The 26702-nt window shown below is 38.5% G+C and overlaps 1 protein-coding gene across 1 annotated transcript; it reads right to left on the reverse strand.

Moving 5' to 3' along the window:
• Positions 1 to 828: 828 nt before the first annotated feature.
• Positions 829 to 26702, reverse strand: CYS1 (cystin 1). Its single transcript, XM_023494603.2, has 3 exons — positions 25962 to 26702; positions 5368 to 5417; positions 829 to 1624 (listed from the first exon to the last, which is right to left on the reverse strand). The coding sequence occupies exons 1-3, from the start codon at positions 26361 to 26363 to the stop codon at positions 1519 to 1521; spliced, it is 558 nt and encodes a 185-aa protein (XP_023350371.1). The 5' UTR covers positions 26364 to 26702; the 3' UTR covers positions 829 to 1518.

Genomic DNA, 26702 nt, shown 5'->3' on the forward strand with positions numbered 1-26702 from the left:
CCTCATCTCTGATAATAAGTAGCAATTTGGATCATGGGACTAATAATTAATAGTTAATATTTGCATATTCCTTTAAAGTTCACAAAGCACTTTCTCATAATGACTTTGTGGGGGTAGACAGGAATCGGTGATCACATTATTATCCTCATTTTACAGATGGGGAAACAGAGGCTGAACAAAGGGAAGTGTCTTCCAAGGTCTAATTGGGAATAAGGAGAGAGTTGAGATCCTCTGCCTTTAAATAAAATAGCACTGAGTTGCCTCTCAGTCTTTGTGTGTTTCATAACCAGGGATATGTTTCAGACATGAGGGAAATATTTAGATTCACAGGAATATCTGTGGTGGAAGGAGCTAGTCCAAATTATTCATTTCATAGATGAGGGACTTGGTCCCCCAAGAAGAGTCACATGGTCCCTAAAGGGCCACAGTCCCTTTCTTAAAATAATGGACAGAGGAACAAGTTACTTATAGAGTACTCTAGTTTAGTTTCCCTTCACTATGCCAAATATTCGGAGTACACCATTATAGACCATAGCTTAGAGCTGGTGGAGATTTTAGAGACCAATCAGTTCAATCCCCTCATTTTACAGAGATACTAAATTATCCTGAGATAGCAATGGATAGAATGCTGGTCTCGGAGTCAGAAAAACCTGAGTTCAAATCCAGCTTCAGACACTTACCAGTTGTATACAGTATGTATGTAAGTCACTTAACTCTGTGTGCTTCAATTTCCCCATCTGTAAAAAGGGTTGGAGAAGGAAATAGCAAACCATTCCAGTACTTTGTCAAGAAAATCACAAATGGAGTCACAAAGAGTTGGACATGCCTGAAAATGACTGAACAATAAGTTACTTGTCCAAGGTCACATGCTACTAAATATGAGCTGAAATTTGAACTCAAGGCCTCTTATTCCCCAGAGATGGAGCTCTTTCCACTGTATTGCGTAAGAATGATTCTCACTGCAGTCCTTGACCAGAAACTGCAGACAATAATGCAGGATGGCTCACCATGCTGAAAGATTGTCCTTCGGGACTGACTTCTGAAAGATCACATTTTAAAAAGCCAGCTATCAAAGGAAAGGTAGGATAGTACAGTAGAATGAATACTGGCTGAATAGTCAAGAGATCCAATTTCAAGTTTTAACTCGGCCAATTAGCAACTTGCATGATCTTTACATCTCTGGAATTCAGCTTCCTTATCTGCAAAATACAAATGTTGGACCAGATGATCTCCAAGTTCCCCTCTAGGCATTATAATCTACAGATCTACAAATAAATGGTGGTTGTCTTGTAGAAAGACTCTACACCTTCATCCACACTGACCTATTGCTTGCTAGAGAGAGGATGCTCTTAGTGGAGGAATAACTTGACCCATGTATTGTTTGAACTTCTGATTGATGGGGAGCAGAGGCAGAGACAGAAGTTGGCATTGTCTCCCTTCTCCATGGAGGATGTGTTTTTTTCACCGCTCAGGGGCTGCCATCCAAAGTCATGTGTCTTCCCTGGTTCATGCTAATCCTCAGCGGCCATATTCCCGCTCAATGCTCGCCATCAACTCCTCTTCTGAGCAATCATACAAGATGGGAGTTTGTCTTTCAGGTCTCTTGCTGCTCCTGGTAGAAGTCCTGTGGGCAAAAAGACATAATAGGGATGCTTAAGAGCAAGAGCTGTCAGACAGAACAATAGAGTCTCAGAGAGTGGAAATCTCAATTTGGTCCCATGGGATGGGCTCAGACACACATACTGAATGTATATCCAGAGGTTCTAGGGTCTAAGGATAAAGAGAATTTTAAATAAAAGTAAGTCTGACACAAATCACAAATACTATACATCATAGGATCTAAGAAACAGTGATTACCTTGTCAAGTCTTCTCATTTATAGGTGAGGCCCAAATAATTTGTGTCATAGTCAGAATTTGAATCCAGGTCTTTAGATTCCTATTTCTGTGCTCTAGTCACTACACCCTGATTCCTACCCAAAAGAATAAAATAATGATAAAGCTGAAAAAAGTCTCAGAAGTCATGGGGGCTATTCCCTTCATTTTACAGATGAGAATCTGGGTAATTCATTTAATTTCTCAGCCTCAGTTTCCCTGTTTGTAAAATAAGGATAATTAATCATACTTACACAATACTTATCTCAAATTTTGAAGTGCTGTATCAATGTAAACTATTATTATTGGGAATGGGGAAACTGAGGTCATGGGAAAAGTTATTCAAGGTTACACTGTTGATTTGGGGGTTGTTTTTTTTTTGTTTTTTTTTTTTGGAAGTTCACATCTGGTATTAGTTACTAGCAGTGAGATCTGGGCAAGTCACTTAACTTGTTTGCCTTAATTTTCTCAACTATAAAACAGGGGTAATTACAATATCTACCTCTCAGGACTGTTGTGAGGATCAAGTGAGATAATATTTACAAGAGCTTAGCACAGCACTTTACTAGATTCCTGTTTCCTTTCTTCGAACTAAAGTTTGTTATGAAGTAACCTCAGGCTCAGTTAGGTATTCTTTCTACTAAAATATGTTGCCTAAGGGTTTACTTAGGTCTCTTTGCTCATCTTGTTGGTGAAAGGTGGGAAGCTCATGGTATGGAAGGGAAATCATCCTTTTGCCTTTGGTTTCCTATAATGAATGAATGGCAAATATTTATTAAGCAATTAATATGTATCATGCATTGTACTAAGTGATGGTTATATAAATAGAAAGAAGAGTCTGTTGTCAAGGAGGCAGTGAGGTGGTCCAGTAGATAGGGCATTGCACCTGGAGTCAGGAAGACAGAATTTCAAATCCTGGCTAAAATGTTACTTGGGGAAGTATCATAACTACTCTCAGCCTCGGTTTCTTCATCTGAAAAATAGGGATAACAATAGCACCTACCTCATAGTATTGGTCATAAGGTTCAAATGAGATGACGTATAATATGTTTTGCAAATCTTATAGCTATATATTTTTTCCTAGTAGAGGAAGACAACACATTAAGGAAAGTTTAGCTTCTGAGAATATGAAAAGGCATAGAGTCAAAAGGGTGCAGCCACAACAAGGCCTGCATATCTGACCCACCACCACTGGGAAGAGTGGAGTGGGTTTGTAAGTCAGAGTGGAGAGAGATAATTGAATTTTCTGTGGCAAGGATGGGAATTAGGGTTGTTTGTGTGTTTGTGTGTGTGTGTGTGTGTGTGTGTGTGTGTGTACTTAGATGGGGCAAGAAAGAAAGAAGTCATCTTGTACCCATTATCACCTATTGTGGTTTCTTTTAATAATTGCATAGACTCTACTGTAAAGAGTCAGGCTGTAAAGCCTGGCTGACCTGGTTGTGGAGTGTGACTAAGGTCCTTAGAAGCAAAATTGGTGATATAAGAGAGGATGAAATGCCCATCTTACTGATGTGAACTTCCCAGGGGTAGTGACCGCTATAGTTCATATTTGGTTCTGAAATTGTGAGATATAGTACTCCCAAAATAGGTTCCCATAACCTCTGACTTTGATATGCCCAAGAAAATAGGGGAGTGCTTGGGAGTCATTGCTGATTTTGTGACAAAGAGTTTTTGCTACCTAGTCACTAGATGATCTTATGATCATCTTATAATCTCCATCAGCACTTGTTGCTGAAATGGGAAAAGGGCAACAAATAGGTGAGAAACAGAAGTTTTACAATGTTTTCATAGCAATTGACCCTAGTGATCAGTGATAGTGGAACCATTATATTAGAACTCTACCACATCTATCTCTAATATGCTGCATTGGGTCTAATTCAATGATAATGTATGAAGCATCTACTATGTGCAAGATACTGGTTTTGCAGTTGGTTAGTCAACTAGCATTTTATTAAGTATCTACTACGTGTCATACTATGCTAAGTGCTGGTGATAACAAGAAAGGAAAAAAAGAGTCTCTGCTTTCAAGTTGCTTCCAGTCTAATAGGGGAAGTTCAGATGAGATCAATTTATAGTAAATTCAGGTATCTGATGCCTTTAAGCAATAGTGGGTGAGGACTGATGGGTTGTGAATGGCAGGAAGCAGCATAGCTAAAAGGAAAAGATGTGGCTTTGCCAAAACTGTTCCCTAATTTTATGGAGCTCCTTTCTACCGGGAAATAGAACACAGAAGCAAATAAAGTAATATAGGTAACCCAAGAAGGAAGACAATATTAACAGTGAGTGGGATCCAGAAAAGCTTTGCATAGGAGGTGAAACTTCCTATGAGCTAAATTTTGAAGAAAGCTGAGGATTCTAAATAGCAGAGGTAAGGAAGAAATGTTTTCCAGGCATGGGGAAGCAGATATGGAAACAGAAAACAGAATGTTGTGTTTGGGTGGCATCAAGGAGATTTGTTTGGCTGGGGATAGGGTGGGGGTGTGTGTATGTGACAAAGTCAAATCTGTACTTTAGGAAAAATATTTTGGCAGCTGCATAGAGGATGGATGAGAAAAAAGAAGAGACCAGAAGCAGGAAGAACAACTAGGAGGCTAGCCTAATAATAATAGCCTAGACCTGAGATAATAAGGGTCAATAAGGAATAGAGAGAAAAGATGGAGATGATGGAAAAGATGTGTATATATATATTATGGTAACATAATGGGCAGAGATTTAGATATTGCTTGGATGAGTAGTATAAGGAAGAGGGAAGAACCAACGATGACTTGCAAATTTGGATGACTAGAAGAATGGTACTGTCAGGAGTATGCTGCTAAAATGGAGAAGTCCTGGGCTATTTTGGAAAAAAATCAACCATATATACTTTAAGTTGAATCTATATTATTAACATTTTCTTAAGTGTAAATAATCAACAACAACAAAAAAAACAAGCTCTGATTTGCAGAGATTAATAATTTCTCACATATAAATATTCATAGTTAAAATCTAATAATTCTTTTTTAAGCTGGTTAGAGCTGGCCCCAGCAAATCTCTAAGTGTTACCATCAACAGAAATAAGGAAGGTTTAATAAGAAGGAGGTTTGGGGATGGGAGAGATAATGAATTCTATATTTATTATTTGTATTAAGTTTGAGATAAATATAGGACATATAGGTGAAGATATCCAAAAGGGTTGTTGTTGATTTAAAAAAAACCCTCAAGTTTCATAGGTATATATATAACTTTTTTATTTTTTGGACTCATCTGAATAGAGATAATTTAATTCATGAGAACTGATGAAATCACCAAGTGGATATAAATATACGTTTAGGGACTATGAAAGTGATTCCAAGTGGGTTGGGGGTAGGGATAGAAGTGACGGAGGGACTTATACTGATATAATGATTAAAAGTTTACTAATTGTCTGCAGAAGAACAATCATGTTCTAAGGACTGGGGACTCATTGGCTAATCCCCCCTTTATAGTGGTAAAAACAGGATTTCCATGATACTTACTCAAAGTTGTTATTGTTCTCTATATCTTGGGTGCTCTGAACTCGAGATACCTTGGAAATAATAAAATGAAAAAGCATTAGAGAGCTATCAGAGTGGTAGGTGCAATATCTAAGTCAAATACTTGCTGTAAGATGCTGATAATCTTCACCCTCAAACATATAATATAACATTAAACAACTGAGTATAGTACCTGACTTTTTAAATTATTCATTTATTCAGAAAACTTATTTATTAAGAGCCTGCTATATACAGAGCACTGTGTTAGGTATAGAGAGTGACCCAAAGTTTAGACAAGACCTAATGTCTGCCCTCACGTAATTTATAGTTTACTAAGGGGATAAAATATAAACAGATATCAACATTGCGTATTATGTGATAACTACATTAGAGGTTTGCAAAAAACAAAACAAAACAAAACAAAACACCTCAAAACAAAACAAACCACATGCTGAGTCTGGGATTGAAATTCTTTCTTGACTTGGAGTATCAGGGGATCAGACAAGACTATAAAACAGATGGCATTTGCACTGGGCTTTAAAGGATAATTAAAAATTCAATATATGAAGAATCAATCTTCTGATTATTTTGGGGGCAATTTCAGGTACACAGAAAGAACAGCATAAATAACAGCATGGAGGTGGGAAAGCAAAAAGTAATTTTAGAAATGAGTGCATGATCATTTCACCACAGTATAGAATACAGAGAAGGAAAGTTTTATGATATAAATATGGACTGATAATTTTGTACTAGAATGTTCTTTAATATCAGGGATTATGTTGTTTTTTTTCTAACCCCAGAGCCTAGTATAGACCTGCACATTTAGTAGGTACCATTTTTTTTGCATTGTTTTTCATTTTTGAACATATTTTCCTTTGTGCTATCTTGCAGCTGATCCTATTTCATTATGGGCTTGAATGATCTTTGAAACCCTCGACGTCACCTAACCAATAGTTATTGTAATATCTTGTTGGAAATGTGTGCTACAAATAGCTACGCATTTTACACAATTCCTTCAAGTAACATTCATTCTTTCAAACTACAGAATTAAGAATGCAACAAAAGGGACCAATGAAACCACTGCCTATGGTATGAAGTTCATTCCACCATGATCATGACTGTCACAAGACACAAACATATCAAAATTATTACTTGTAACCACAAGAGTGTCTGTGACGCTGAGATAGTCTGGGACAGTCTTCAGCAGGTGGTTATATTACTTTTGGGAAAGTCAATTTGCCAGAATGAACTAAAAATTACAGTCTCCTACATGAAGCCACCAAAATATTCAGCCTTTGGAGAAGATCAGACTTTTTTTGAATATACAAATGCAGGAAATTGTCACGATTGCCAATCTCTATGATGATGTGGAAGACTATATATACTTATTATGTAGTACCAACAACAGACTACATTCTCTCCATGGTACAGCCTCCTTCCTGACTGAAGATGTCTCATTAATACTTGTGAATTGGCTGCTTTCAGATAGAAATGAAATGTTTTGTTTCTAGTTAAAGGTCAAAAATCTTTTTAGTTCCATGCTCTCCACAAGAGAAATGTCAATAAGCGATCACTAGGTTGGAAAAAAGGGCTATTAGGCTTTCCATCACAGTTTTCTTTTTATTTCTTTAGGCAATGTCTGTCTCAAAGATCTTTACTTTCAGCCTGGTCCAGACATCAAGCCTCCCTACAACAGATTTGAAAGAGCAGGTGTACATATGGGATTCCTGGACATTTGGAAGGAGATTTAACATTTCTATTTGTTAAAATGGAGCATAGCACCTTTCAAAAAATTTATTTCTTGTTCCAAGTAATTAATATGCTACTTAGAGATCTCTCTCTCTCACTCTTTTTTGAAATGCATTTGTATTTAAAGTTTATTGGAAGGTATCTTCTATGTTGCTTGTACTGGTGCACAAAAAAAATGCTAGTTAATGGCATAGAATCTTGAATATCAGGTTAACAAATTTGAACTTTGTCTTGTGGGAAATGAGGAACTAGAGGAGTTTCTAAGTGGGGGTGGTGGCAATGTTATGTTATGTTATATTAATGATATTCTGAGAATAAACCTCTCCATTTCCTGTAAATCCAGTCGGTGAACCTTCCAGACTATGAAATTACAATATATAATTCTTAGGCTCAGTGATAATATCCAGGTCCATATTGGGGATTCCTCCCTGGAGGGCAGCCTTCAGGCTCTGAGTACAGCCCAGGGGAGAAATAGTAATGAAAATAAGATTGAATTTAGAGTTGAATTTATATGGTGCATAAATATTTACAAAATATAACTTTACATGTGTTCATTCATTTGATCCTCATCATAATTTGGTGAAGTAGTCATCCCCATTTTACAGATGAGGAAACTGAGGCTGAGAGGTTAAATGACTTGCTCAAGGACACACAGATTCTGAGGTAGGATTTGAATTCATGTCTTCCTGGTTCCAAGTCTGATTGTCTATGTACTGAACCTTCTAGTTATCTCTAATGACAGGTTCAATTCCTAGCCCTGCTGCTTACTACCTTTGTGACTTTGTATTAGTTATTTCATTTCTCTGGGCCTCAGTTTTATCATTGTTAAAATGAGGAGTTTAGACTAGATGATCCCTAAGGTCCCTTCTAGTTTTGTGGCCTAGGATCTTAATACTTAAAATAAAAACTCATGTGACTGGTCCAACCAGTTCAATGTCTTCTCTCATCTGAAAGTTCAGAGAACACTACAGCTTCTGTCAATTCAGCAATCCTGAGCAGTTCTTCTCAGAAGCTCTGCCCCTAGATACCTTCAGCCATACCAGAAGGAGGCCACCAGGCTCAGAATTATTTTGCTTTGGCAACTGAGATGTTGAATTTGGTTGGGTACCATCTTGTGTTGTACTAGTACCAAGAAGGATTACTTGCCAGCTGGTCACAGATAGCAACCCAACTGATGTATCTGTCTTTTTGTTTATCTTATTTCAATTTTATTTACCAAAGTCTTCTGTTAGTTCATCATGGCTGAAGATCATTCTGGGCTCTGAAAGATTTAGACAGGGGGAAATAAGTTCTGCTAGTTTCTATCAAGCTAGAAGAACTTCAGATTTGAATTTGGGAGTTGACTGTATGTCTATTTTCTGGGGAATTTATTTGATCTTCATCATAATCTGGTGATGTGGTTATCCCCATTTTTCAGATGAAGAAACTGAGGCTGAGAGGTTAAATGATTTGCCCAGGGACACACAGATAGTAAATGTCTGAGGCAGGATTTGAACTCATGTTTAAAGCCTCATTAAAGGAATGTTAGTCTATAGAGATGGTGAATTTTTTTTGGGGGGGGAGTCGCTTATAAAAATCATCTACTGATGGGTTGAAGATGAGTCAAGTCAATGAATAAGGTGCCCACATTGATAAAACCATTGATTCTTGAAGTAATCTCCCAGTTCTATTTCCTCCTTCATTAATACAATATTGTTATTCATGATTCTTCTTAGGAAGGGAATCTGGAGACTAACAAACATGACAGTGGGGCTTTGGAAAGATCTGGGAATCTAGAGATAAAGTTTGAATCCTAACTCTGTTGATGACTATCTGTGAGACTATGGGCTAGTCATTTCCCTTCCATTGACTCTCCATGTCCTTTCCTGAATACTGTTTCATAAGGTCAGAGATACAGAGTTTTATGGGGCCTCAAAAGCTATTCAGTCACCTCATTTTTTAAATGAGGAAAATAATGCTCAGGTTGGTTAAGTGACTTTTCCAAGATCACACAGGGAGTAAGAGTCAGTAGTAGGATTTGAAACAAGATCCAAGGCTCTTTGACACCGATTCTTAAAAATCCTTGGAGTCTTCAGACTCTGTAAGAAGCCATAGAAGCTTCTATGGAACTGGAAGGCACCTTAGAATCCAACCCTGCCATTTTGCAAGTGAAGAAACAGAAGTCCCCAGAGATGAATTGATTTGTCCATGATTGCCTGGCTAGTAAGCATCAAAACTAAGATTATAACCTAAATCTTCTGACTCCAAATCCAGTGGTCCTTGCACTAAACCTCATTGCATTCTCCCTGATATCCAATGCAAAGAGCAGTAGCTCCAAGCTAAAGGAGTTGGGTTCAAATTTCTCTCTGATTCTCCTCAATTTCTCGTGACCTTCTGAAGCAAATCCCTTAACTTCCCTGATTCTCAGTCCCTTCATCTGTAAATTCAGAAGGTTGCATACTTCCCCTGTTACTCAATGCAAAGAACACTGGTTCTGAAGCCAAAAGGTTTGGGTTCAAATCTACCTCTGACTCTTACCATCTGGATCCTTTCTTCCCCTCAGGTTTCATTCTATAATTCTATAATCTTAGAATCTAAACCTTTTAACTTCCTATTATCTTTTGGATACAATGATTTATGGCTTCCTTGTTACCAAGATAAGTCAGTAGCCATACCTAAGAAGTTAGTAGGTTAGTGAAGAAAAGTTCCTCTCTACAAACTCTTTGATGCACTCAATAGCTGTTTCTTTCTTTCACAGAGACTAGCTGGAGAATGTTCCTTTAAACCCTAGCAAACAACAGGATAATGCCTGAGACATGGTCTGACTAGAGAACTGGATAGAATATTTTTATTAATAGAATCTAGCATTGCCTTACCTTTTTTTTCTTTTTGACCACCATATTATACTTCTGACTCATGTTGACCTTGTCTCCTAAAACACTCAGATACTTTTTACATTTGCCATCAGTCCCTTCCTTTAAGATCTAACAGTGCTAATACTATCCTTTGCATTATCCACCACCATACCACTAACCATTTAATTCAAATTTTGTCCTAGGAAGAAATTTTTATTATCTATATTTGAGTATAGACTTGAGTCTTAGAGAAATAAAGTAATTTTCTAATATTCACTAGGGTAGTAACTGTCAGAGTCAGGGTTCAAATGTAAGTTTCCTGATTCTAGAACCAGTGTTCTTTTCCCTGCTCCACGTATAATATGCCCGGAACTGTTAAGGAAAGAGATGGTACAGCATCAGGATTTTACAATCTAGTTATAGACATAATGAGACAATAAGTGAATATTATTAACCATATAATATAAAATAAAATGATAAAATATAAAATAAGAATGCTGGAATATCATAGTTGTGTCGGTGTCTCCTTTTTGGATAATGAAATCCATAAAATCAGGGATCCTGCAAATAGAAACTTTTGATAAATATTGCATCAGTTGACTTACTGAAGTGTTTTAGTCAACAAAACTTGTGCAAATTCTGCCTACTAGAGTCAAATTTCTTTGAGTTCCTAAGAGCAGGAAAAAGATGAGAAGTTTTTTGTCTAAAAGATATTTATAGCTGAGTGATAAGAACATAACATGGATATCTTGCAACAAAGGACCCTTCAGGTGTATAGGAAAAGTTTAGAGGAAGAAATTTTACACAAACAAAGGCCTCGACATTGAGGAAGCTCAACCAAGTCCAGTTAAAACGCCTGAAAAGTTGTTTCTTTCCCACCCAAGAAGGTGTTTTATTCAACTACATCCTGGCCTCCAAAAGCCATGCACATACTTCAGATAACTTCTTAGAGCTCATGGTCGCTTCAAGGTCAGGTCCATAGGCCTCTATTTTCTTCTCTGTGTATTTTAACTCTAGGGCAGCAACCCAAACAACCCCATGCCTGACTAGGAGCTAGGTGAGAAAATGAACTGAGCACTGGATCTACTGTCAAGAAGACCCGAGTTAAAATCTGACTTCAGATACTTTGTGACTCTGGGCAAATTACTTAATCTGGTCTATCTCAGTTTCCTCAACTGTAAAATTGGGATGATAATATCACCTACTTCCTGAGGTGTGATGAGGTTAAAATAAAACACTATGTATAGAATCCTTTGAATTCCTATTATGATTACACCGATTTTTGTGAGTTGTCATGTACTAAAAAATTCATCATTTGGTGGCAGAGTATGTAAATCCATCTTTCTTTCTGACACTTTCTAATGGGCACTTTTAATTATTCTCTTTTTCTTGTCTTCCTCCTGGAAAATAGTGACCTTCTACTAGGTATTCAAGTTTGAAGCTGGAGAGAGTGATAGTGATAGACCTAGTGAGTATGTTTTAGAGATTTTATTTTGAGGTCCTTTGTGATTCTGCAATTCAGTGACCTAGATTCAGATTAGCCTTTGCTGTTTACTAATTGTTTCTTCCTTATTCTGTGCCTCTTTATCTTTATAAATTGAAGGGAAGTGAGGAGTGGGTAGATGTTCCCGTGGACAACGAATGACACAATATCTCCCTCTTGCGGCCATATGGCAGCACCAATCTTTCCCCTTGGAGCTATTCAGGGCAAGCGTCAACATTAGCTGGGATCCTCATTCAGGGTCAGGGTGGCAGAGATCAACCTGAATTTGGTCGAACCTGTTCTTGATCCAGCAAGGTTCAGAATGTTTGTGGCTTTAGTTGTTACCCCTGGAGCATGTATTGCATTATTTGAAAAAATCTACAGGGACCAGGAAGAGCAAAAACAAATGCCTACCTGCTTGAACGTACCGAGCAAGAGCTATTGACAAGAATGCAGAAAAAGTTTCTGTTCAGGTATGCTTAGGTTGCTCAGATTGAGATATGTGTCTGGACACACACACACACACACACACACACACACAATGCCATTTTCAAAATCTCAAACAGACCCTACCCAAGCTCACAGAAAAGCTTCATTTAAGACTTAAAAAACAAATGAAAAAAAAAAAAAAAGGATTCTTTTAGGCAAGAAAATGTTTGAATTGTTTAGGAATATGAGCTAAATTAAACAAATATTTATTGAATCAAGACTAAAAACTTTTACTCACTTCAAGAAAGAGAAATTAAATTCAGAAGTTTTAACATTAAAAATCTTAAAATTTCTTGCTCTTTGTGACTGTTGCTAAAATATTGAGTCAAGCATTTTTTCAGCATGAGAGTTGGTCCAATAAATTAATCTGTGGTTTTGATATACAGGACTTCATGTAATATTTCAAAAGAGCCATGTTTATTTGGTGTGGGTATTGTCCTGCTGCTCCTTTAATGCTTTAAATGACAATCTTGGTGTCATCCTCACCTCCTCACTTATACTTATTTATCTAGATTAGCAAAATCTGGGCAAGTTATTTAACCATTGTTTACCTGTTTCTTCAACTATAAAATGGAGATAATATTAGGACTTACCTTCTGGGGTTGTTGTGAAGATCAAATGAGATAATTGTAAAAATCACTTAGTATAGTTCCTGGCACATACTAGGTGTTTTATAAACTTTAGCACTCTTTCTTTTCCTCTTTCCTTCTTCCCTTCCCTCCCTCCTTTTACGCTCTCTTTCTCTGCCTTTTCCTTTCTTCCCTCTCCTCCTCCTCCTTCTTCTCATCTCCTACTTTTTCTTCTTCTCTTCTACTTCTTTTTCTTCCTCCTCCTCTTCTTTCTTTTCCTTTCCTTTTCTTCTTCCTCCTCTTCTTCTCTGTTTCTGTCTCTCTCTGTGTTCTTCCTTTCCTCCCCCAATCTCCCATCTCCCTCTTTCCCTTTCCCTTTATAGCATACCACTCTGGTACTCTTATGACCTCAAACCTGAACAATTGCAATAGCCTCCTCTTTGGTCTCACCACCTCAGACCTCTCTCCACCTTCTCCAAATCATACTCCACTAAGCTGCCAAGGTGATTTTCCTAAAGCAGAGATGACTTTAAAAACTCCATTATTTCTTTATATCTCCAAGATAAAATATAAAAATATAAAATATAAAAGAGCTTTTAAAGCTCTTCACAGCCTCCCCCTTTCTATGTCTCTAGCCTTTTACCTTTATCTTCTACATAATCTACAATCTAGCAACGCAGGTCTTCTTGCTGTTCCTCATATATAACATTTTATTTCTTCACTCCAGTGCCTTTTCACTGCATGTCTTCCATGTCCAGAATGTTCTTTCTCCTCACTTCCACCCTCTACTCTTCTTTTAAGATTCAGCTTACATCCCATTTTCTGCAAGAGAGCTTTCTCTCTGGGATTCCCTTTCATTTACTCTGCATATCTCATATGTACAGTTATTTGCAGTTGTCTCCCTCATTAGAATGTGCACCCTTTAAGGGCAGGACCATATTTTTGCCTTTTTTGCATCCTGAGCACTTAACACAGTGCCTGGCACACAGTTTGCCCTTAATAAAGGCTAATTCATTCTAACTTCAATTCAGTCACTCTAACTCAGGTAAAAGTAAGAATTAGAGACTTTCCATGAGAAAAATAAGTTTCTGTAGTGTAACAATTGGTTTGAGTGGCCCTTTTGGGAATCAGTTGACCAGAGGCTAACAAAACTGAAGATATGTTGATTAGTCTGAGGCATGTGGTCCAGGAAGTTTACTCTGAAACGGAGATTACAATTTCCAACAGGGGCAATGGGAAACCGAGCAGGGGAGGTCCTAAAGCTAAGGAAAAGACAACAGGGTAGCTACAGAGAAGCTGCCCAGAGAGAATAGCAGCAAGGGGTGGATTTAGCAGATTTTAGCTACTACAGTATGGTAGAGAACTTCCAGCCCACAATGGAGTCCCAGGACCACACCAAGTAGCCTTAGGCAAAGCTTAACAGATTCACGTGGGAGGAATTTCCTAGGTGCAATGCAAAGCACTTAGGCCAAAACCCCAGTTCCTTTTTGAGGTCTGGGGAGTCATTCTTTTCCCACTGAAGCATGACTATGTGGGAGATTATATCTGTTAGTGTGTCTGGGAGTGAGGTGGAGGACTGATATAGATCTAGTGCTTTATTTGCCCTATTTATTTTGCTATTCTGTCTAGTTAAATATTTTGCTTTAAGTTATGATTCCTGGCCTGTTGTAGAGAATGTACTGGATCCTTGAGGGCATTAGACGAATATTGTTTTCTTTCCCTTATTAAATTCAAGAAGCAATATGATTCTGGAATTCAGGGGATATCCATTCTATTTGCAATACTGCCATCAATCCAAGTCAAATGGGTTTCACTTTAAACAAAGAATTGGAAAAGATAGAGGAAAAAGTCCTATGAGCTTAGTGTAATGGTGTAGTGTAGACCAGATCACTGAATTGGAATCAAAGGACCTGGATTTGGGCCAGGACTTTCTCCTGCTCGGGTCCAAGTTTATTTATCTGAAAAAAAGAGACGTTTAGATGTAATGTTGAAGGTCCCCCTTCCAGATATAAATCCTATCATTTGTGCTTTCTCTGATTCTATCAGAGTCTGTCTCTGCCACAAGAGGGCAATATTACACAGTAGGTAATCATTAGAAATGCCTAAAACTCCCCAGACTGGGGGTGTGCCCCCAGAGCCAGTACTTGCCAGCTGGTTTGCCGCTGAGATTGACAAGAGTTTCATGGAGTTTATCTGATCCCTACAAATCCAAGACTCACAGAATAGTTGAAAGAAGATTAGGCTTAGAATCAGCACACCCCCATTCTCATGCTGACTGATAATAACTTAGCTTTTATTTTTTTTGTCAAGCTGATTCCCCTTTCTGGGTCCCAGATCCCTTCTCTGTAAAAACTAAAGGGTCTCTCACATTCATTCCAATTCTAACATTCAGCATGCTAAAGTTCCTTCTGCCCCTGATGGTCTGCATTCTAAGATGCCCTCCAGCTCTGATATTTTATGGTTCAGTCCCTCTTCTGACTAAATACAGACCATGTTGGGCAACGTTCAGCAAACATACCTTCTTGCCTATCAGAAAGGCAGCTTTACATAAGGAAAATAAGGGGAATGACCCAGTCAGACCCCTCCCTGTTGCCATACCAACTGTCCACTCATACTTCCCATGAGGAGAATATTTTCAAAGCCACAGATATTTCCTCCCCAGTGGAGAAGGGAAAAGGGAAATCAGAAACCAAGTTTAGGCTCCTGAGGAAAACTATGGCATTTAAAAAGAATGGCTAAATCTTAGTTCAGCCCAAACCATCACACTCACATTGCTCACCAGTTAGCATATTAGCTCCCTTCTTGTCAGCCCTGAGTTCTTTGCACTAGAGCCTATGATGCTTCTCTAGGCAGGAACTGGTAACCAGTTTCCTGGGAGTGAGTAGGTAGATTGGAAATCCTCTACTGGGGCTTTAGTTTGTTGCTGGGTTATCTTCATTCCGGTTTAGCAATGGCACCTTCAAGGAGAGTAAGGAAAAGATAGAATCCTATTTTGTAAAGAGTATAAAGGTAAAGTTACTTCCTTTTGGAAGCCACAATATTCTCTGCCAGAACACAGTTTAATCTTTGCCAAAATGCTAGAAAAGGGCTTGCTTTGCCTAAGGAGAAGCAGCAGATTCTCCAGAAGCTTCCCAGGAAATCTGACCACAGACTTAAAAGTTTATTTGTTTGATTCCCCCCCCCCCCCATTATTGGATCTGTAATTTAAGTGATTTAGGTGAAGAACTTCCCCTATCAAAACAGATCTTCTCTCTTAGAATCTCAGACAATTGCCCAGAGTTCCCATTTCTATTTTAAACTTTAGGGTTTGAAAAATGCTTTTCTTATAAGCACTCTGAAAGGTAAATAGTTTAATTATCCCCAATTTATAGATGAGGGAGACATTGAGACATTACCAATAACTCCCATTGGCTTTCATCACAATAATTTCAGGATGGGTCATACAAGGTATTCTTTACATATGAGCAAACTGAGACCTAGAGTAGTGAAATACCTTCCCCAAAGTCACGTAGTAAAGGGAAGGGTCAGGGTTCAGCTCTTCTGATGCTAAATCCAAGGGTCTCCCAGTGAACCAAATTGGCCCTTGCTTTGATGATTTAATTATTTTGATGGAATCTATAAATGTTATCACCTGCCACTGAGGGAGAATAGAAACTTTCTGAAGAGAGGCAGCTGGTAGCCAGTGATGTCAGCATTAGAGTTGGAGTCAGGAAAACTTCAGTTCAAATCCTGCTTTAGACTCTTACCAGCTATGTGACCTTATCTAAGTTACTATTTAGCCCTCTTATCTTATCTTAAAATCATCCTGTGTCTCAGTCATAAAATAGGAATAATAAAAGCACTCATGTCCTAGGATTGTTGTGAAGATAAAATAAGTAGTCCTGGAGTCAGAAGACCTGAATTCAAGTCTGCTTAAGATACTAGTTGTCTAGTATCTGGGTAAGTCACTTGCCTCTGTTTCCTCATCTGTAAAATGAGCTAGAGAAGGAAATGGTTCTGGTATCTTTGTCAAGAAAACTCCAAATGAGGTGCATGACTGAAATGAAAAAAAAAAACATTTGTAAAGTGCTTTGCAAGCCTTAAAATACCATATAAATGCTAGCTATTCGTTTCATCTTTATCACCCTAAGTTATCTCCCCACTCTTCATCTTTGCCTCTGGTCTTTCCTGGCTTCCTTCAGGATGCAGCTGGTTTTAGTTGTTGTTTGTTCTTTGCTCCTCAAAGAGGGCCATGAGATCAGGGAGGTGCTGCCATGACATTCGAGTGAATTGGAGTTCAGTGAGGGAAGGTTGTGCAAAGTCACCTATCTCACTTCCCCTCCAGAGCCATCTGGGTCCAGTGGTCAGATATAGATTAGGAAGACTGGGGATGGCCCTGGATGCAATGGGAGAACTTGGCCTTTTTAAGCTAAAGTCCTCAACAGGTCTCAGTTTGACTGAGGCTGCAGCCATTCAGTGATTAAAGCTGGGTAAGAAAGAAATGAATCAAGGGATGGTCTCTTTTACTCAGTCTTTTAAAAAAAAAAAAAGGAATTAATCTAGGAGGGGAAGACTCTCTGGGTTTCTACAAGAAACCTTATCTGACTTCCCTTCAAAGCTAGTGCTTTCAGTAACTGGAAACTGAGTGGATGCCCATCAGTTGAAAAATAGCTAAATAAGTTATGGTTTATGGAATATGAATGTTATGGAATATTATTCTGTAAGAAACAATCAGCAGGATGATTTCAGAGAGACCTGGAGAGACTTACATGAACTGATGATGCTAAGTGAAGTGAATAGAACCAAGAGAACATTGTACACAGCAGCAAGAAGATTATATGATGATCAGCAGTGATGGATGTGGCTCATTTCAACAAATTGATGATTCAGGCCAATTCCATGATCTTATGATGGAGAGTGCCATCTGCACCCAGAGAGAGGGTTGTGGGTACTGAATATTATTTTCACCTAGTATTTTCACCTTTTTTAAAAGTCATTGTTTGCTTGCTTTTTTTTTTTCTTTCTCATTTTTTCCCTTTTTGATTTGATTTTTCTTGTGCAGCAAGATAAATGTGGAAATATATATAGAAGAATTGTACAAATTGGATTATTTGCTGTCTAGAGAAGGCAGTGAGGGGGAAAGAGGGAGGAAAAAATTTGGAGCACAAGATTTTACAAGGGTGAATGTTGAAAACTATCTTTGCATATATTTCGAAAATAAAAAGCTATTTTTTTATTATAGCTTTTTATTGACAAAACATATGCATGGGTAATTTTTCAACATTGACACTTGCAAAAACTTCTGTTCCAGCTTTTCCCCCCCTTCTCTCCACCCTCTCCCAGATGGTAGGTAGTCCCATATATGTTAAATATGTTAAAGTATATGTTAAATACAATACACACACACACACACACACACACACACACACACACATATTTATACAGTTATCTTGCTGCACAAGAAAGAAGGTAAAAATAACCTGGGAAGAAAAACACAAATGCAAGCAAAAAATAGTAAGAGTATAAATGCTATGTTGTGGAATAAAAAGCTATTATTAAAAAAAACCCAAAGTTAGTGCCTTCCCTCCACTGATTCTCATTTATATTATATAGAATTTATTTGTACATGTTTGCTTGCATGTGTGTTGTTTTTCCCACTAGACTGTGAACTCCTTGAGAGCAAGGACAAATTTTTTTTTGTCTTTGTATTCCCAGTGCTTAGCACAGTGCCTGGCACACAGTAGGTGCTTAATAAATGTTTATTAACTGACTGAATGACTTGTTCAATACCAATAGCCTGTTGAGTGTCAAAGATGAATTTTATCTTAGGTCTTCACACGGTGGAGAGTACATTATGAAAAATGCTTCATGGTCATTATTCCATTTGTTCCTCAGGAATCACTTCCTACAAAGAGTATTGCTTGAATGTTTTCTCTCCTTCCACAATTTGTTGTGGTTATTTGTTGAGTCATGATTGACTGTGATTTACTCAGCAAAGAAACTGGAGTGGGTTTGCCATTTCCTTCTCTAGCTTATTTTACAGATCAGGAAACAGGCCCAAATAGAGTTAAGTGGCTTGTCCAGAGTCACAGATAATTAATAATTGTCTGAGGACATATTCAAACTCAGGTCTTTCTGATTCCAGACCTAGATCTCTCTCTATCTGTACCATCCAGCTGCCTTTTTCCTAAAATTATTCTGTACATTTTGCACTGACTTAGTGATACATGTCTATATTCCCCCAATGTAATGTAAGCTCCTTGAAGACAGAGGCAGTTTCTTTTTGCTGACTTTGTATCCTGATTTTCTAATCTAATGCCTGGCACATAGCAGACATTTCATGTGTCTGCTGTTCAATTGTTGAGAAGTGACTCACCAAGTCAGGACAGGAAAAAGGGTTTGAATTCCAACTATCCCCAAGTCTAGGGTTCTTTCCTCTGCCTTCAGGCAATCTCAAACTTTCTGGCTGAATCATCATTATGAAGAAGCCTCAGTTTCTTTCTCTGTAAAATGGGGACCAGGTATTTTTAGGGTTCAGTTCCAATTCTGAATCTGATCTGTTGGAATTATTCCCTCAAGGAAGGGCTAATGTGTTGATCAAAAGAGATTTCTAGGGAAATGAATAGCCAGAGAAGAGAGGTTTTTCTTAAATTAGCAACAACAAAAAATCAGCCCCTCCTCCCCCCAAGAAACCACAATAGACTTGGGCATTTTAAGAAGCCCAACTCTAGGATCTTTAGCCTATCCTTACATTGTTCCTTTGTCCATTTCCAACACAAACTCCCAGAAGATCCTGATGAACTGCCAAGTAGTGTAACCAAATTTGGTGAAGGAATTCTGCTTTGTAGAGCTGAGCCTTTTGAAGGTTCAGAGTTACAATGGTTTCCAGGGTCCCTCCTCTTGTTGGCAGGCATCCTGTTTCTACTAATTCTCATAGTCACAGAAAAAGAACATAGACATTTCATAGACCAGATCCGATTCTAATTAGATTTCCTCTGGCTTTATAACGAAGATAGCTGAGGTCTAGTGTCAAATGCACTTTTTCAAGGTCACAGCCAATCAGCAGCAAAGCCTAGAGCAGAACTTGGGTACTTATTTGGCCTCTGAGACCAATATATTCCAGATTATCTGGAGGTCTCATTTTGGTTCTCTATTACGAGGGAAGATCCTCTAGAACCTCTTTAAGTGTCCTATAGCATGGATACTTCATTCTGTGTCTAAATATTAATATTAACATTTCCCCAAAACAAATTCTTTGTTCTGGTTTCTGCTGTAACTTGAAAATGGGAGCAATTTGTCTCAGCAAATACTGTGCTATTGTAATGATCCCTTCTAGGCAACCTCCCCAGATTGCACTCATACTCCAGAGTGTACTAGCCAATGAATATTTAGAAACCTGGTTACTTTCTCAGGTTCTAAGAAAAATCCTATAGGTAGCTGCTCATTAGAGCAGTATTATGAGGATAATAAATAATAAATCGGATGTCAGTAGCCTGCATATGAGAGATGTGAGTTGGCTTGTTTATATGTATTCCCCATATGTGTAACTTATCACTAGCATAGTCTCTTCCTAATGATGTTTTATATCTTTGGGGAAGCTGTATCCTTGGCTTATGGGGAGGTTTTACAGTTACTATTCTTGACATCTCATCATAGTAATGCCTTTGCTTTAAGCTGATCTTGTCTCCTGGTTTACTATTAAAGATAAACTCAGTGGTAGGTGCTTGTGAGCTAGAGTTATTGAAATACAGACCCACAAGTTAACTGGGGAGCAATCTGAGAGGAGATGAACTGCTGGGAACCCAACTTGCAAATTGGTGAGTGTCAAAGATATTTTTATTTAGTTCTCTTTATCATAAGGTTGTAGTCAATCAATTTTTCTTCGTTTTCCAGAAATAACTGTGACATAATAATCACTCACCATATCAGTAAGCATTTATTAAGCATCTTCTATATACCAGGTTCTATACTAAGTCCTGAAGAATACAAAGACAAAAATGAAATAGTCTCTGCCCTGAAGGAGCTTACATTATATCAGAGAAAACAATGAACACACATATATATGTGTGTATGTATACACATATGTATATGTACCTACATGTGTGTGTGTATATCTGTATACACACACAATACATTCAAGGTAAATTGGGGAGGAAACAATCAGAAAAAGCTTCATGCTGAAGGTATCACGAAAATAGTTTTAAAGTCAATAAGGCATTCTAAGAAGCAGAGGTAAGAGCCAAATGTATTCCAAACATGTGGACAGCTGGTTCAAAGGCAGAAGACAGTTTTTCGTGAGAACAGTAAGAAATCTGATTTGACTGGACCATAAAATGTAGGAAGGGGAGTAATGAATAAGAAAATGTAGATTAAGGTCAGCTTTTGGAGGACTTTAAAAGTAAACAGAGTCACTTATGTTTGATCATAGGGAATAATTTAACTTAATTGAATAGGGGATAACATGGTTAGACTTAAAACCTCAAGAAAATCACTTTGGCATTTGTGGGGAGGATGTACTGGAAAAGGGATAGACTAGTGAAATAATCTAGTAGAGAGGTGATTAGAGTTTGAATTAGGGAGGTTTACTCACTATGTGAGTAAACAGAAACTGGGAGAAGAAAAGAAGAAATGTGGCAACTAGTGATACAAGGAAGTGAGGAGTCAGAATTAACACTGAAGTTGTGAATCTAGGTAACTGTAATGTGAGGGGCTCTTGTAAGAAATAGAGACTTTCAGGAAGGAGGTAGTTTGGAAATGGAGAAGATAATGAATTCAGCTTCTCTGAAAATACAAAAAGCATTCATAAAGATGTATTTTCAAATATATGTCCCACAATCAAGGAATAGATGACTTAACAATTTGTAAAAATGAATACAATGAAATGTTACAGCACGGTAAGAATTGATGACTAAAGAATTCAGAGAAATATGGGAAATGAATTTGGAAATACTTATGTGAACTAATATAGAAAAAGCAAACTAAGAAAACTATATGTATGTGTATGCATAGATGTACATATACACTGCAATTCATATATTTATACATTTACACTGACTACAACAATATAAGTCAATAAGGACAGTATTCAAAACTAATCAAAAATGCTAGTATCAAACTGTCAAGTTAAATGGCTCACCCATCTATTAATTTTCAATAAAGAAACTGTATTTTAAGGAATATACCTTGTTTCGTCAGAAAGTGTTTGTTAAACCTGAAGACAAAATATATCAATAAAATTTTAAGCCTAAAAAAACCAGAAAAGGTTTTCTAGAACAAAATTGATAGAAGCTTTAAAATTACTTCATTGATTTAGAGGTAAAAAGCCTTACATATCTGAGACATGGTCAAAAACTAGGAAGAAAGCAAAGAAAAAATAAAGGAAACAAGCATCTATTAAGCTATGTGCAAGTATTCTGGTGAACTCTTTATATTCTATTAGTAAAAGATATATGTATATGTATATGCACACACACATATATAGATACAAAATAAATTGTGTATGAAAATAATGTACAAAATTAATTTATATTGATAAATTGGGAGGAACACCTATCTTCAAGGATGTTTGGGAGGGTTTTTGTAAGCGTTAAAATACTAAATATATGTGTCAATATTATTACTATTATTATGAAGTCAGTGGCTTTCTTCGAATATCAGCTAGGGTCTCTCCTGCAAGAAGCCTTTCTTGGTCCTCTTTATTCTTATTGCCTCCCTCTGGCAATTATCTCCAATTTTATCCTCCCCCCCACCCCCTCTGTGTATATATACACAAACACACACATACACATACACATATACACACACAATGTATATATATACACACACATATGTATATATACACACATGTATGTATGTATACACACAAATGCACTTGTATACCCTAGTACAATGGACAGAGTAAGACATGAGTTCAAATCCTGCTTAAGGGACTTTGTAGCTGTGTGACTCTGGCTAAGTCCCTTAACCCTGTTTGCCTCAGTTTCCATCTGTAAAATGAACTGGCTAAGGAAATGGCAAATCCCTTGAGCATCTTTGCTAAGAAAGTCCCATTGTGATCACAAAGAATTGGACATAACTAAACAAATGATAAATCGAGTTGTCTGCTTGTGTGTACCTCATTAGATTGTGAGAACAAGGATTGTCTTTTGTTTCTCAGTATCTCTAGTGCTTAGCACAGTGCCTGGTACATAGTTAGTATTTAATAAATATTTGTTGATTTAGTGGGTGTGTAAACTGCTTACTTTTCTGGACCTGTTTCTTCATTGATAAGAGGAAGGAGTTGGACTAGCTGGCCTCTAAGGTGGTCCCTCCTAGCTGTCTGACCTTGGTGTTATTACTATTATAATGATAATTATCATCCTCTCTGGGGAGACATATGGTTGGTGTCTTGGAAAGAACCGTGGCAGGGAATGTAGCTCTGTAACCTCAGGGAAACTGTCTTACCTCTCTAGGGGCCAGCCCTTCTTTACCTGTAAAATGAGCAGCTCCGGCTTGGGTTATCTCTAAGGTCCTTTCCAGGGTAAAGATTCTATTGTGTCATGTGATGTGGGGCTGCTGTTGCTAAGGATACACTGTTTAAAGATGTAGTCTATAAAGAATCATCTCCAAACAGATATTTCCTCAGGATTGCATTATCTTCCTTTAAATGCCTCTCCATTGTCCTACTTGGGACTTTAAGGGCCAAAAACAAATTTCAGTGCTTCATCCTCTTTATCTAATCAGACTGAAACACACACACACACACACACACACACACACACACACACACACACACCATTTTCCCTTTTGTCCTCCCTCAGTTACCATCTGAGTTGACCAGAGGCCTTAGGAAACAAAAGAACATTAAAACCTGGCTCCCCACTGGGAGATCAGATTCACTTCAGGAGAGAGGTTTCTTTTTTCTCCCTCCCACGACTGTTACTTTTTTAAAGCTTTATTAAATTAAATACTGATGCAATTTTAAAGATTAATTGTTATAATGATGGATAATTAACATAATCATAGCTAGAATTTATATAATGTCTTACAAATATTTTCATTTATTCCTTGCAATAACGCAGGGAGTTAAGTGATATTATCATTATTATTGCATATACAGCTATAGAATTGGAGACAGAAGTTAGGTGGCTTGCCCAGGATCACACAACTTGTATGTGTTTGAGCCTGAATTTGAACTAAAATTTTCTTGACTCCAGATCTAGAACTCTACTCATCAAATTCATTTAAAAATAATTGTCAAGAAAAACCTCTGAGTTACAAATAAATATTTAGGACTCACTTTTCCTGTATCCTTAGACCCTGCTGTTGATTCTTCAGGAGGGATATTTGACAACACTCCCAGATCAAGTGATTTTCCATGGTGTTAAAGACATTAATTCCCTATTCATTCAGAGGGAAAGGTCAGCAAAATCCTTCAAATCAAGGTGTTTAAAATTTTTTTCTTTTACGGTTATTATCTTAAATGGATGGGAAAGGAAATGAAGAAAAGCCTAGTTTTGCTACAAATTTACTTTGTGACCTTGGATTAATGAAAGATCCTAGGTTTTTTTTGTGTGTAAAGTCTACCATGTAAAGATATTCTCTAAGGTTCTTTTCAGCTCTGATTTTCTACAGATTTCAAGATTACACCATAAGATCCCAACTTCCTTTGCCTTTGGGCCTTAGCCTAGAACTTCACCATACAAGGAAAACCACTTTTGGTTTTAGTACTCAGAGGTCTTAGCTACTATATAGCTCCTTTATTAGGGAGGAAAGAGAAAGAGAGAGGTAAAGGGAAAGGAAGAAGGCGGAGAGATGGACGAAAACAGAAGCAGAAAGAGATTCAGAGAAAGACAGACAGAGATATAGACAAAGCCAGAAGCAGAGATAAACACAGAGAGACAGAGGGACAGAAACAGAGACATGGACACACAGAACAATTGTAAGATAGAGAGAATCACAGAATCTCAGAGTTCAAAGGGCTGTCAGCATCAATCCAGTCCAACTATATCCCCAAAGCACTCCTTCTACAACCTACTTAACAAGTATTGATCCAGACTCTCCTTGATGATCTACAAGGGGAGGGGTGGCGCAACCCCCTATGTCTCATTTGACATCCCATTCATTTGGGGGCTAGCTACAATTATTAGGAAGTTTTACTGTTATAAAGCCCAAAGTTACCTCTTTGTAACATCTCTTACAGCACCTAGTTTGAGGTCAAGCAAAATATGTCTAATTTCTATATTATATGACGACCTTTTAAATGCCTGAATATATTTATCATGCACTACTATCTACCTCCCTTCTTCTCTAATTTCTTCTTCTCATTTGACATTAAACTTAAATCCTCTTCAATTTGGATTGCCCTCTTCTTGATGATGAAGATAATTGGTACTTATATAGCAATGCCTTTTATAAATATTATCTTATTTTATCCTCTGGGAGGAAGATGCTATTATCCCCATATTACAGAAAAGGAAACTGAGGCTGAGAGAATAAATGACTTGCTCAGGGACACACAGCTTTTTAAAGCAGGAAGCATTTTGATCCACTGTACCACCTACCTTATTATCAATGTCCTTTTTTGAAATGTGCCAAGACACAGACATACATTTCTAGATGTGAGACAACCAGGATGGAATACAGTGGGGCTATCAGTTCCTTAATATTGGAAACTCTGGTTCTCCCAAGCATTAAGATGGCCTTGGGTTTTTTGTTGGTTTTGGTTTGGTTTTGGCTGTTTGACTTATTGACTTATTAAGGTTGTAGTCCATCACCAACCCCCTCATATCTTTTTTTTTTTCCAGATGAATTGCTAGCTAATGATGGCCTCCTCTCCTCTGTGTTCTTGAAATCAATTTTTTTGAATCAAAGTTTAAGGGTTTCTATACATTCTTATTAAATTTCCTATTATTAGCTTCAATTGATGTTCTAGTCTGTCAAGATCATTTAGGATCCTAACTATGACTGTGTCAGAGAGAAGACATGGAGAGAGGTAGGGGAGATTTAGAGGGAAGAAAGGGAGGAGGAAAAAAGGAGTGAGGAAGAGGAAAAAAATGCAGGGGAAAATGGGGAGAGAAACGATAGGGAAGAGAAAGGGAGGGAAGAAGAAGGAATGGAAGAGAAGGAGAGTGGAGTGAAAGGGAGGAGAAAAAGAATTGGGACGGGATGGGGGGGGGGCCGAGAGATTTCAAGAGAACTTTTCAGACAGTGAAATCTTCAGCTTGTCCCCGAGCCCCTAGTCCCCCTCGTGTCCCTGCCGACGATGTCTGAGTTCAAGGAGAAGGAGGGGTCTGCTTTGCGACCTAAGGAAAGCAGGGAGATTGGAATTCCGGGCAGAGTGAGGGAGAAGCGATGGGAAAAATAAGTCTCACGGGGGCTGGTAGGTCAGAGGAGAAGAGGTTTTGGGGGACCCGGAAAGTCTCTACTGAAGCCTTAGAGAGGCGATAGAGGGAGGCGCAGGTTGAGGCCGGAGACTGAACAGGATGGGGGTTGTAGCGGATTCTTATCACTCACCTTGCGCTCGCCACCGCAGCTGAGTTTCGTCTGAGAGGAGGGAGCCCCACCCAGGTGTGAGTTCGGTCCCAGCCGAGAGTGAGAGGCCCGACTCGGCCAGGGTTCGAATGTTGGGTCCCAGGCCTCCGACTCGGCCAGTACCTGGTCCAGCAGCAGTGACTCTGACTCCGGCTCCTTCTCCTTTCCATTTTGGGGCGACTCATAGTCTTGGACAGCGCAATCCCCGTGGGCTCCTTTTCTTGAGCCTTCCTGCTGCCCATCCTTCCCGTCCTCCTCCTCCTGGCAGGCCTCAGTCTCCCGCTGCCCATCGCCCAGCTCCTGGACACTAGGGACCCCTGGGTTCTTGTTGGGGCTACGCAGCTGCCTCCGCGCCCGCCTGCTCCTGCTGCTCCCGCTGCCCATGGCCCGGCTCTGGCCTCCCCGGTGGGAGAAGGTTGCTGAGCCTCCCGCCTTAACGGAGAGCTCCGGGTATCCCGGCTAGGGAAAGAGGAAGGGAGGGAGAGGGTGGGACTGGGAGGGGCGGACGGGCTGGCGGGCGGTGAGCCCACTCTCAGGCCCTCCCTGCTCTCCATTCCCTCAGTCGCCCTCCCTCCCTCTTTCCACCCTGATGTATTCACTCATTTCATCCCTCGTTTTGCTTTTTTCTGTTTCACTCTTCCATTCCCATCCCTTGTTTCTCTACTTTTCTATCTCTTTATCCCTTCCTTTCTTTGCTTCACTCATCTCCTTCTTTTTGTCCTT

Source organism: Sarcophilus harrisii, chromosome 2, assembly GCF_902635505.1.
Source record: "Sarcophilus harrisii chromosome 2, mSarHar1.11, whole genome shotgun sequence".
In the NCBI taxonomy this organism is placed as follows: Eukaryota; Metazoa; Chordata; class Mammalia; order Dasyuromorphia; family Dasyuridae; genus Sarcophilus; species Sarcophilus harrisii.